The sequence below is a fragment of the Oikopleura dioica genome, chromosome 2 (genome assembly GCF_907165135.1).
Source record: "Oikopleura dioica chromosome 2, OKI2018_I68_1.0, whole genome shotgun sequence".
In the NCBI taxonomy this organism is placed as follows: Eukaryota; Metazoa; Chordata; class Appendicularia; order Copelata; family Oikopleuridae; genus Oikopleura; species Oikopleura dioica.
This window is the reverse complement of record NC_137292.1, coordinates 15753432-15766440: the sequence shown is the minus strand read 5'-3', so window position 1 is coordinate 15766440 and position 13009 is coordinate 15753432. Positions and strand designations below refer to the sequence as shown.

Below are 13009 nucleotides of genomic sequence, written 5' to 3'. Positions count from 1 at the left end.
AATTTTCTCATCGAGCAATTTGATTGGTCAATAATTCAAGAAGCAACTTTTTTACTTATTCAGGGGAGAAAGCAGGATTCGACAAAAAAATGCGACATTTTTGAACAAAATTTTGGTTAGATTTTTGACCAATAAGACGTCCGCGTTCAGCTAGTAGGCCAATCAAATTTCGGAGATTCTTAGTTATGATTTTGCCATTTAAGAACCAAATAAATGGATTTTTAATCCAATTTTTATCACTTCATTAATAATTTTTAGGGTTAGAACTCCAAATTTGACAATAATAAAGCCTAATTCTTTGTATTTTATGTATTTAGGCCACTTTATCTATTCAAAATATTAGCAGAAAACAACTGAAAATTGCAGTGAACGGGTTGGACCCAATTTGTAGCGTCTCTTTTCCACAACAAACGTTTTTCCATGAGCTGTATTTCCAAAAACACTTTTGCTAATTTCAATTGTTTCGAGTACTCGAAAGATTCTCGGGAAACATTCACATCAAAACATATTTTTAATTGAAGCTAATTAGACATTTTCGACTGTATTTTTTTAAAACAAATAAAAAAGAACTTTCTCCAAAGCGGCTTTAATTCATGTTATTCGGCCTAAAAGCTGCCCAAGCTAGAAAAACACCCTTGAATTTGGCAAGCTCTTGCTGCTTGTCACATTCTGGCGGGTACGCGAAAACACACTTGCTCGAGCAGTTCTTTTAGCGGAAAAATTATTCATCTAATTCTTCTAAAAACGAAAGTGATTGAGACACTTTCTCACGTAATCCTGGCAGCGGACTTACCGCTAAAGGTCTTTTCTAGTGATTTTTAAAGCACGTTTGGTAAATTGACGCTTCTCACGCAGAAAAGCTTCACAAGCTACTTAGTCTTATGAAAATATTTTTTGAGAAGTTTTCGTTCTTTATTTTGCCAGTTTTTTTTGTAGAACCATTCCATCCATATAAGAGTTGGTAAGAGAGAATCTATCACAAAAACGTTAAGAATTTTAGAAAGACTTTATTCTGAATCATTAAATGTACAGAATGATTATTTCTTATTCTTATATTCAAACGGATATAAGTTATATCATATAACCATGTCCTCCTTTCAGGAAAAAAGTGCTTCCAATTCCTCAGCAGTAATTTCTTTTTGAAAACGAGGAGATTCCTCGTTGTCAGGTTTAGGTGTTCCTTTGAGCTGTTTGAGACTTGCGATTTCTATGGTGAAAAGTCCAATTGTTTTTCGGAGATCTTCGACTTGGAAATCGCGCTCCTGACTTGCTAAAATCGTGTTTTCTTTGAATATCTCTAGCTCGGAAACTCGTGTTTCCAGCTCATAGTTTTTCGCTGTCAACTCATTTTTCACTTGCTGCAAATCAAATGCTAGAGCTCGATATGTTGCATTGTCTTTTTCAAGCTTCTTTATTCTCTCCAAAATTGACTTGATCGTTGAATAATCAATTCGGAGACCCTCTGCCGCATTCGGGAGTCCTTCGTTTCTGTAATCTCAAAGGGTGCTAAAAGAAATGACCGATTGAGTATCTTCGTTCTGCATTTTTGAAAGATTTTAGTTCTTGTGCTTGTTCTCTTTCTTTTTGAGAGTAAACTGCTTATATAAAATTGCCACGTTTTAATGACCAACGAGCCATTAGGTTGCGAAATTAACGACTTTTCCTACGAAGTCCGAATTCCTCAGATTTATTTCTATTAAGGACCCCCGTCATGTTTGACGATTTTCGGGAATAGATTCTCTAAGTTCTGAGGATCATTTTTCTCTAATGTCGTAAAATTCTATTTCGACTTTTTGACCCTCAAAATCCACTTTGAAAATCACGTTTTTGGGGCTTTTTTTAGCTAAATTTGCCCATTTTTCGGCCGATCACCAATCTTTAAACCCTTTTTTATTAGTGAAACCCTTAAGATGTCATCATACACTTGATGCGGTGCCCTAGACAAGGGTCTCAGCTAAATTTTTAACATAAAAAAATTTTGATCAGTTAAGGTGATCATAATGATATCCATGTTTGAAAAATATTTTCACTTTAACTTATCGTTGCGACACCCTTAAGAGGCCTATGACTCATAGGCTATGAGCTTGTTTTCCTTCTGGTGCCCTCGAGCAACTATCGAGCTACAAAATAACCAAAAAATATTTCAATAATCTTAAGGGGATCAACTCGATATCCGTGTTTGAAAAAGTCATTATCACTTGACGAAGGGGTCCTTCAACAGGCTCGGCAAACTGTGTGGAAAACCTGAGTCAGGAATAGCTTTGGAAGATAATAGGGCTCTTCTTCTCATTGAACTTTTTATCCGTCAATTTCTAATCCTAGTTTCGGGCCAATGAGAATATTTGGGTGATTTGCGGTGATCTCGAGATTCACTCGAATCGCTAATCTACTTCACACTATCGACTTTGCCCTCGACTTATTTGAACACACGTGGTGGCGGGTTTAGAAGATGTTTTCTAAGCCTGCGCCTCTTACACGTGCTCGCTTTAATTTGATGCTCCTTTCGCCGGATTAACATTAACTCCTTATAACTTTTGACGTGGTCCGGGTCAACTCATGAATTCCTCCGCCAAGCTGATTAGATCAAACATCATTTTTGTGAACTTAGTTACAACAATTAAAAATACTGTAATTCTTTTAAAATTTAAGGGGGTATTTTCTAATTACTTATTTTGTGGTTTTCGTCCGTCATTGAATCTTGAATCTAAGAAACGAATTATTTTCTGTTTTATTTTCTTAGTCCAAATTAATTTTTGACAATATTTACTTCCGCAAAGAATTCGAACTGTTGTTGCTTCCCGCCGAAAAAGCAGCGATTACGCTGGAATTAAAACATGTCTATTTTGCCCTGTCTCTCGTGTGTCAACCTTTTTTTCTTCTTCTGGGCCGGCTATTTTGACAGTTGTTTTTATCTTAATCGAGGCACTAGAATCGCCAAAAAAGATAGCGAGGGTTTTATAAGGGTTTATTTGTTTTAGGATAAAAACGGGAGAGCTTGAAATTTGTATTTTGAATTGAAAGATTGAAAGAAGTTCAACCCTTTTTTGAAGCGAACCGGAAAGGATTTGATAAGTTTGATAATCCCGCTTCTCGGAACAAAAGCTTTCTAAGCACGCGTTCTATCGGGATTCTAAACTTTGGCATTCCAGACAAAGTACACCACAAGCCACCTCCTTCTTCCGGCATCGGATTTTTCTGTTATTTATCAAATTAGGATTTTTGAAGAAATAAAACTAGAAAAAAGCAGGCTCAGTTCGCGAACCTGTGTAAAAAACCTGCGTCAGGGTTTTGAGAAAAAATTTATTGGAAAGCGAAGGCTTTGCAGGACCCTGACTCAGGTTTTCTACACAGGTTGCCGAATTTAGCTTCCTGACACCCTTATTTATCTTTGAGCCAGTTTGAAAAACCTGAGTCAGGGTCCAGAGAAAAATGTATCATAAAGCGAATCTTTTGCTAGACCCTGACTCAGGTTTTTCAAACTAGCTCGGAGATAAATAAGGGTATGACGTTGATTTACTCAGTAACCTGACAATGTAGAAAACCTGAGTCAGGGTTCGAGAAAATCATTTATAAATAAGAATGAATAGATTTTTCCGCGGCTTTATTACAAAAAAAAGCCGCTACGTATCTTTTATATAAGCTCTGTAACAACCCTGACTTAGGTTTTTTACTCAGCTTTCCGAGTCAAAAAAAAGCAGAAAAACAGAAAGTTGTAGTTCTTGAGTTCGAATTAAAAATGCTCCTAATCGCGGAGCAATTCTAAGTTGCGCCCAGTTTATCCACTAGAATATCTGATGAATATTTAGCTAAATACCTGCAGCATGTCTTGATGGTCACAAAGAAACCATGATCTGTTGGCCAACGTTAGGCTATTTTCGAGAAATTCCAGAGCGCGGTCGGATCATACGTCCGCTGTTCTTTACCACGTGATTCAGCCTTCAATTAGGAACGAAAAAAAAGTTCGAAATTCTTCAGTATTTTTTTGATCACGTGGTTTCGTCATAAAAAGCAAAATTCATGCAATTTGTCAAAACAAAAAACTTTCGGAAGAGGAAACTCTTTATAATCATTCACGAGAGAAGCTGATCTGATGAATGTAATACTTAACATTCCAGCGATTTAAAAAATAGAAAGGAATTTTATCAAGGGTTCTCAAGAAGCTCTTGGGAATTTCAGGAACCCAGATTTGGAAGAATTGAAGAATTGAAGACCAAGAATTTCTCGATCTTATCTTTTTATATCAAAAATGTTCATTGAAATGACAGAATATTTCTACAGAATTTTTTCAAGATTCTTAATTGATTGGTCGAGCTTGAAAAATAGCTTTTTAAAAGATTAATAATCTCGGCCAATCAAAAACAATGATGGACAACTTTTATCCAAGCCTCTGATTGGCTTAATTAAAACCTACTTTTTTCGACCAATCAAAGGGCAGGATTAAGGGAATGGCTATCTAAAAGACCCTTTTTTGAATATTCTCTCAATACCAAAATTATCCATCAAGGCCCCTGATTGGTCAAGTTGAAAACCATATCGTTTTGCTCGACCAATCAAAGAATCCAAATTACCGTAAAAATCCGCTTTTTTAGGAAGTTTTTGAAGACCACTAAATGTGGTAATTAATCTCGATTACACAGCATAATTTGATGAAACATCGACCAAAAGTATATTTTCATTGAAAAACCAAAGTTCTTTTCAAAAAGCCATTTTCGTTTACTGCTGAGCGGTGAACAAGTTACGACAGCGCTTGAGAGCTTGGCCTTGAGATTTTCATAACTTTGTGGCTTTTCGGCTGAAATTGAAAGCTTTGCTTTGTTTCAAAACCGCGAAAAGCCGCCATTCCCGTCTTTATAGGACTGCTAGTCTTTATCGCCGCCGCAGTCAGTTACAGAAGCAGACACAGAAGACTCATCAACGCCATTTTCTGCGTCAAAGGAAAGGATTCAAACAATTATCTAAATTACGTCATAGAAAATGTCTACTAGACATCGCAAAATTTGGTTTTCTTCAGATTATTTTTCCCAAAAATACCGTAGTGACACCCTTAATTTTGATGCTCAAAATAAAACCAAGGCTCTAAATATGGGCATGGCCATTATTTGAGCAAAGAAATAAGGGTGTCACTATGATATGCACTCGGCAACCTGTGGAGAAAACATAAGAGGAGATCTGAAAGAGCTAAAATGAAAAGCCACGTAGCGGCTTTTTCATAAACGAGCCGCTACGCGGCTTTTCATTAAAGCTCTTTGAAAGCCTGTCACAGGTTTTCTACACAGGTTGCCGAGCCCAGACAAGGTTTTTTAAGGAAAGTGTCAAACTGCGACTCTTCGTTCGCGACAAAATTTTCCGGAAAAAAATACTGGCCACTGATTGGCCGGTAAGCCGAATACAGCCCTCTGATTGGCTAACTTTTCTCATGGATTTTCCATGAAAATTCGTCGCAAACAAAAAATCGCAGTCCCACATTAGCCCGATTTTTAAGCTGAATAAACTAAGAGTGTCTCTCCAGTAACTTCTGAAGAGAAACTCTTATTCTTCATGTTTCTCCTTGCTTTTGTTATGAAAATTTTCTGAACAGCATTTACGGAATAAACCACGTTCAATCGAAAGCGTGAGAAAAAAGTGACCCCAAGCCTTAAATTAACCCAGCCTCAGATCAATATTTCCCAAACAGCCCGTTCAAAGAAAATTAAATTTCGAAACGTCTCTTTAAAAAAAGCCGAGGCGTTGGCTGACCCGTGAAAAGGTTTAAAATCAAAGATCCTTCGCCTAATCCGATCACGTAAATCGAATTCGAAGCAAAGTGCATCATGTAATTTTTTCTTGAACGGCGCTTTTTCGGCAATTTTTTTTCTTGAAATAATTTTGTAAAACGGTAAATCGATAAGTTATAATATTGATTTGCATTTGAGCTCGAAGATGATCTTGAGAAATCATCATTTTTGGCAGGAATGGTTTATTCCTGGCGTAATTGATGACTTTCTTGATGAAATTTTTAATGTCAACTCTACAGCTGGGCTCGGAAACCTGTGTAAAAAACCGGGAACGGTCGGACTCATTACCAAAATTTTTGGTAACCCATTACCAATTTTTGGTAGTCCATTATCAATTTATTTTTACTTTTTCGCCAATTGGTAATGAGTCCGACCATTTCCCTAAAAAACCCGAGTCAGGATTCTAAAAGAAATCTATGAAATTCAAAGTTAAAAAAATTCTGATAATTTTGGCGAAGCGGTTTTTCATTTTATTCTTTCAAAATCCTGACTCAGGTTTTTACACAGGTTTTAGAGCCCAGCTCTACAGAGGGGCCTTTCAATAGCGATTTTTCTTGATTTTGATTGGTCAAAATATTGAATTCAGAAGTCGGTTAAATCGACCAATCAGAGCGCTTGATGGGGAAATTCGTTATCGAAAGATCCCTCTGTAGAAAATGAAAATTGTAGACTACAATTTTTATTTTCGCTTATCGGTAGTTCCGGAAGCTACCAATTACAGCTGCCGGAGATAAGGATTAATTGAATACTCAAAGAATCAGAGTCCACATTTTTTTGAGTTTTCTGTGTAGCGAAAGGGGCTATTTTAGAAGATGTTTGAATCTTTTGAAAAGTGCCAGCGGAGCAAGACAGCGGGAGAACACATCAAAAGGTATGTTTACGGGTTACTGTGAACGCAAGGCAAAGCAGCTCTAATACCCGCGCCAGAGATAGTTCTAAACAACGCTCCAAGTTTGACGAGCCCAAGCCAGCTAAACATTTTCTCTGGAAAGATAAATCTTCCCAGACCACCATCTTCTCCAGAAAAAAACATGTTTGCGACCTCAGATTGGACTCGTTCAACAAATTTACATTTTGTTTTTTCCACAAGCAAAGATGGTGTTTTTTCTCATGTTGGCGGAATAAATTATGGTCAGCTTTTTTCCACTGAAAACGGTTAAAAAGGGTTATCTTGGGATTTTAAAGAGAAAACCACCAGGGAAGAAAATAAGGGTGTCAATATCTAAAAAAGCGGAGACAAAATCCATATTCGTGCTGTTTTCTTCCTTAAATTTTGCGATGAGCAATTAGTTGAGCATCTTGGATTTGTTCTTCTTTTGATCTTCAAAGAAGCTCATTAGCAACTTTGGTATAAATCCTGCGAGCTGTCGGGTGACCGCAATGGGGCTCAAGATTCTTATGCATTTGGCATTAGAATTGACACTTTTGCGGCGTGTTTGCGGTCCCTCGATTAGTATTCATTTGAAATGCACCTCTACAAAGACATTCTTCTTCATTCTTTATTATTGATTATTATCGATCATTCAAGGAAAATTATCCAAAAAAATGATTCCATTTCTAGCGCTAATTTGATTAATAAAATTACATTAGAACCTTCATTTGACCCAGTTTAAAAAAAGGGATGAAAACATTCTTTTTTTGCTGCCAACGAGTTTGAAAATAACAGAAAATTGTTTTCGAATATTTTCGGTCTAGCTGACCTATCTTTATTTTTAGAGACAAGCCCGTTACTTTTCTTTTTTATTTTCAAAATAACGGAAAATACCTTTCTTCTTTTAAAAGGCTCCAGAGACATTTTTCTTGACATTTTTGATTCTCGAAATTTCGTTGTGGCAAAAATGAAAGTTAGAAAGCGAGTTCACGAGCGAAAACAAATCCGCGTCCGCTTTTGTCCGGCATTAAAGACGACTGATTACTGTTTGCTTTCGTTATCCGCTGCGATTATAACCGCTGTCCGCCTCTTTTTGAAGTCTCTTAGCGAACAAAAATCCTCAAAATGTATCGGTAGATGTCGCTAGATGTTATGAGATGTCGCTAAATGTTCTCATATGTTTCAAAACGAAGCTAGATGTCTTCAAATATCGTAAAATATCTTTAGATATTGAAGGATTTCTTGAGATGTCCCTTGATGTCCCTGACGTCTAAAAATGTCACAAAATCTCGCTAGGTGTACTTTCATGTCTTTAAATGTCTTAAAAAATGTCCCAAGATGTACATGCTGAATGTCCTCAGGCTATTAAGATGCCCCTAGATGTCTTCAGATGCTATTGAATGTCTCTAGATGTCCTTTGATGTCTGATTTTATTCTAAAATTGTCGTCGATGTCCATTGATGTGTGTTAATGTCTTCAAATGTCGCTAAAATAACAACAAAAATTCCAAGAACCTCCATTTTCTTCCCTTAGACATTATATTTTCCTTAATAATTCTTAGTCCATTTTGCTGACTTCTGATTTATTCAAGTAGTCAAAATACCACTTCAGTCGAGGTTCTCTAAATCGAGAAATTATCTTTCGAATAAAACCCGCAAAATGACAAAACAATCAGAAAATCGCGAGTGTCGATGTCATAAAGTTATGGTAACTTAACTAACGCGCGGGGAGAAGTGGACACTTCTATTATCTAAAATTAGAACTTTATCTGACCAAACCCGTTGTCTGACACGTTCTCAGAACACAGCACGGGTAAGAATTAAATCCAAGATTTGATCGAAAGCTTCCACCAAAAAACATCGTGTTTAATGGTTCCCTTTTTCAGACTTTTTAACAGCCCTTTTTGCGGCTAAAAAACCAGTTTCTGGCCTCGATTATCTGTAAAAAGGGGTTGAAAACCTACGACAGGGTTCTGGAAAAGATCTGATAAAAGCCGCATAGCGGCTTTTTTGAAAAGAAAGCCGCAAAACGGCTTCGTCAAAATGGCATTTGAAACGGGGACGTGTCTGGAACCGACATATAAATTTCGACAAATTTCGCGTGGAAATTTTATCCAATCAGGAGGCTGGTTTCGGCGAACCGGCCAATCAGCAGCCGAGTAGCCGCCCACGCAAAATTTGTCGAAATTTTTTGTCAGTTCCTGACAGCACCCCTTTGAAACTACTCTTAAACTTTGGCGAAGCCGCTTTGCGGCTTCATTTTAAAAAAGCCGCTTTGCGGCTTTTATCAGAGCTTTTCCAAAATCTTGACTCAGGTCTTCTTCACAGGTTGCCAAAGACAGCTTTTTTTCTTAAGAAAAATGCTGCCTAAAAAATGCGGTAATGAACTTATAAGCGTATAAAAATCATACTCCCCATTGCAGGTGTTTTTGATCTGGAACTTGCGGCGTCCAGAATATATTTTGAATTGAACTGGCGCCGCCGTCTGATGTGGCCCGCGCCGTTGGTTTAGAGAGAAAATTTTGATTAGAGGGGATTTTTGACGTTGCTAGTTTCTTTTTTAGTGTTTTTTCGAAGTGGTTGGAGAACGTAAATGGCAATTTTAAAAATAGAAAAATTCTCAAAATCTATGTAGAAAACCTGAGTCAGGGTCCTGAGTGGGTATGAGCGACTTCCGAAAAAGTTTTAGTTAAGTTTTCATTTTGGGATATTACTGTAATTGCAAAGAAATTGGCGGCTTCAGTAATAGGACTCGTCATAGACGAGTAAAAGACTCCAAAAAATTGATAGCGCAATTTCCTGGCGAGGCGGAAGCGAAAGATTGCGACGACCGGTAGCCAAGTGCTTGGTAGCTTCATTTACATTTGGAATTCGTAACACACATTCTAGAGCTCATCTTACTTTCGCCTCCAGTTGCTGTAAGATACGCCCTGTTAGTTTCATTTTTTCAAACTGAATCAAAGCTAAATCCTGCGCTCAGCAACCTGATTAGGGTTAGGGTTAACCTCAATCAGGTTTTTCGCCTTAAAATTTAATAACCAATAAGAAACAAGTATTTTGTCTTTGGACCAATCATGGTTAGAGAATCAGCAAAAGGATTTCCTAGGCCTGCGCTCGAAAACCTGTGTAGGGTTAGGGTTAACCTGAGTGACGATTTTCAATAAGGATTTCTGAGTGAAATTCTTACCCCCCTTTTTTATTAGCTCATTTGAAAGAGCGTAAAAAGTTATGCCAGATTCCACCGAAAAAGGGTGAAATTTTTGAACTTATGACGTCATAGCACGTGATTGAAGTTCCAAAAGTACCTTTTCTTCCGGACATCGGCATTTCCGACTACTCTAAGGTAAGCAGGCATGCGATACATGAAAATGATCGTCTTCTCGAGCTCTACATCGGCGTCTAGGTTTCAACCCTTTTCAACCCTTTTTTCAATCCTTTTTTTCAATATCTATATTTTTGAAGGAATATTACAGTTCTAGGGTAACTTTGAGCGTAGATTACGATTAAAATATCGATATACTTGTATCATCCCTTTTTTGACCCTTTAAACCCTTTTTCAACCCTTTTTTTCAAAATTCATATTTTAAAATTAGCTCGCGTTTCTAGGTTAAATTTGTGCGTTGATAACGATAATGATAACGAAATTTTCGTTTCATCTCTTTTTTGAGCATTTTCAACCGTCTTTTTTTAAGATTTTAGGAATGCGCAGTATTTCAAATTTGATATCGCGCAAAAGCCGAATCGAGGAAAATTTTAAATCTGCGCAGAATATTTCAGAGCTCTGAAATCGCGCAATTTTATTTCTTTTCCCTTTTTTGTCATCTTGCTTCATTCTGATTGGACACCAACCCCAAAATCTGCGCGCGCTCCCTGTAAACAACTTGATTATTTTCTTTTCTCTTTTGATATAAAAACTGCTCAAACTTAAACAGAGAGAATTGAAGAGAAAAATTGCGCATTAATATTTTTCTAACGAATTTTATTTAGAATGAATTATCCTTTTGATGATTTTGAAAGTCTTAAATTATTCATAAGTCATCCTGACATAAAAAAATCAAAGGAACCTCTAAGGAAATGCCATGTTTGCGACGATCCCCTTCTCAAGGCAACACAAGTAAGCGATCGTCGTTCGAAATCGACTGTTGTAGAGCACTATAATCAATGCGAGATGACGGAGAAAATCTTTGATGACTTGTCGATGATCAATGAAGAACTTCTGAAGAATCATCAGGACTACAAAGAAGGGCACGCATGTTCCTTTTGTGGCAAACAAAACCTCAAGAAAGACAGATACCTCCTCCTTCACTACCTCTTTTGCGCAAAAGTAAAAGACATCTTTGACGCTTATAGAAATGCGCAAAATCTTGATTCACAGCAATCATTGACAGAAAACCTAGCCGGTACGCTATATTTTTGCGCAAAAATATAACTGCTCTTCTAGCTCTTGAACCCGCCGTGGAAACGCAGAACTCCTCAACTAGTTCGTCTTCTCAAAGTTCTTCGGGCTCAAGTCAGGACTATGTCGAAACGGCGGCGAACAACTCAACAGATGAAGATGAAGAGAGAGAAATTCTTAATTCAACAAGAGAATCATTCGGAGAAACGATGAGCCATCTGGGAAGCGCAAAGAAAAAAGTGGTTGAGAAGGCATCGCGCGAAATAAGTGATCAAATGAACGTGTTCTATGAGGCTCGTGAACTCTTTCTTCCGGAAAATTCGTTCAATGCGCACATCGCGAAGCACTGGCATTCCGTCAAGAAGAAAGAGAAGATTCAGATTCTAGCAGCTTGCTTGCCAGAAGAGTTTCTACGAGGTTGCGCAGATGAGACCGTTCGGAAATATATTTCATATTTCAACAAAATCTCGAAAAAATACGCAAAGAAAAACCATCCTCAGCTTATGACGCGAGCTCATTTTACAGAAGCGTTGGATCTAAAAGAAAAACAGCTTTATGACTTGGATAACATCGAAGAGCCGGAAGGTCGTCGCCTGCGCAAAATTAAAGACGAGGACATTCACTACATTTTGAAATACCTCTTCTTTAGCTCTGATGAAAGCCCAGAAACAGACGTTTACGAAGCATTTACGCACAGACTGCGCGCAAATACATCTGAAAACTTCTTCAAAGTCTTCCTGAGTCCGGAAAATCGAAACCTTTACGGTATACAAGAGTTCATGAAAGATGGAAAAGAAAAAATTCGCGTTTGTCGTCGCCTCTGTCACACAAAATACACACTGCTTTGGGAAGAGATGAACAAGAGAAGAGTTCTTGAAGACAAAGAGGAGATTTCTGCATTTCATTTTAAAAATCTAATTCCGAAGATGTTTGTGGAGCCACGAGTGAAAGATCAATTCAGCTGCATCTGTCCTCCTTGCTATAACTTGCGCAATATTTGCGGAAGAGGTGAGTGCGCAAGTTTTTACATTAGTTTGAGTTTTAAGTTTGCGCAAAATTTTGCGCAGAAGTATAAATCTTGTTTAGTCTCCGATCTCCTTTTTCACGTTGAAATTACTACCAGGAAACTCACTCTAGAAGAGACACTCACCTTTCTTATGGCCTCGAAAGGATGTAAGCAGCCACTCTACCAAGATCTTGGAGTGTTCGCCCCTTCCTGTGCTGAATTTAAATGCAGTTGCTCTGAAGACTCGAACCTGGATTTTTCAACTACGCTGAAAAAATACGAGGAAATCAAGGATATCATGGAGGACAACGGCCCTCAAAACATGATGGTCTTTAAAACGAAAGTTATGGAGAGACTTGCACGAAAAAGGCATCATGGAGGAGCTATTAAAGATATTGCACAAACAAAAACGTATTCAGCCAAGGTAATTTAATCTTGTTGACAAGTTTAACAAACTTAAAGGGCCTTATTATTGAACTGGCGAAATTCTCGCGCGCAGATCTTGCACATTTAACGGAAACGATCCTCTCCGCACATCTCTGCTCGAAACTTCGCATGGGAGAAATTCACCCAAGAGATGTTCTTATCGCCGAGGCAGACTTCGCTGGCGAATTCTCTGCTGGCAAAAGTGGTGGAACTTCAACACAAGCTGTAAGTCTGATCATTTTAATAATGCGCGGTTCAAAATTTTGCGCAAAAATAAAACAAGGACGAGAATCAAAGCGCGCAAAATTTTGCGCAGTTTTAAAATGAATCTAGAATACTTTGCGATCCGGTGCAGACAAGGATGAGTTGATTGTTCACACGCTGATTCTCTGGGGCTATCGTTTGTCCGACAATAACGAGTCTGAACGGATCCGTTTCAACTCAACTCTGATGCTCTGGAGGAACGACTCACTCAAAAGTGCAAAGAAAGGCCCGCATATCGTCAAGAAGCACTTCCAAATGGCAATTCAGTTTGCT

At 37.9% G+C, this 13009-nt stretch overlaps 1 protein-coding gene across 2 annotated transcripts in view; it reads left to right on the top strand.

Moving 5' to 3' along the window:
• The window catches only part of LOC145696705 (uncharacterized), a 66716-nt gene that overhangs the window by 4601 nt on the left and 49106 nt on the right, over positions 1-13009 (top strand). For both annotated transcript variants that reach the window (XM_081773785.1, XM_081773784.1), the window contains exons 3-4: positions 4834-4935; positions 6608-6645. In XM_081773785.1, the coding sequence (XP_081629911.1) occupies positions 4834-4935; positions 6608-6645 (140 nt within the window). The remainder of the gene's footprint in view (positions 1-4833; positions 4936-6607; positions 6646-13009) is intronic.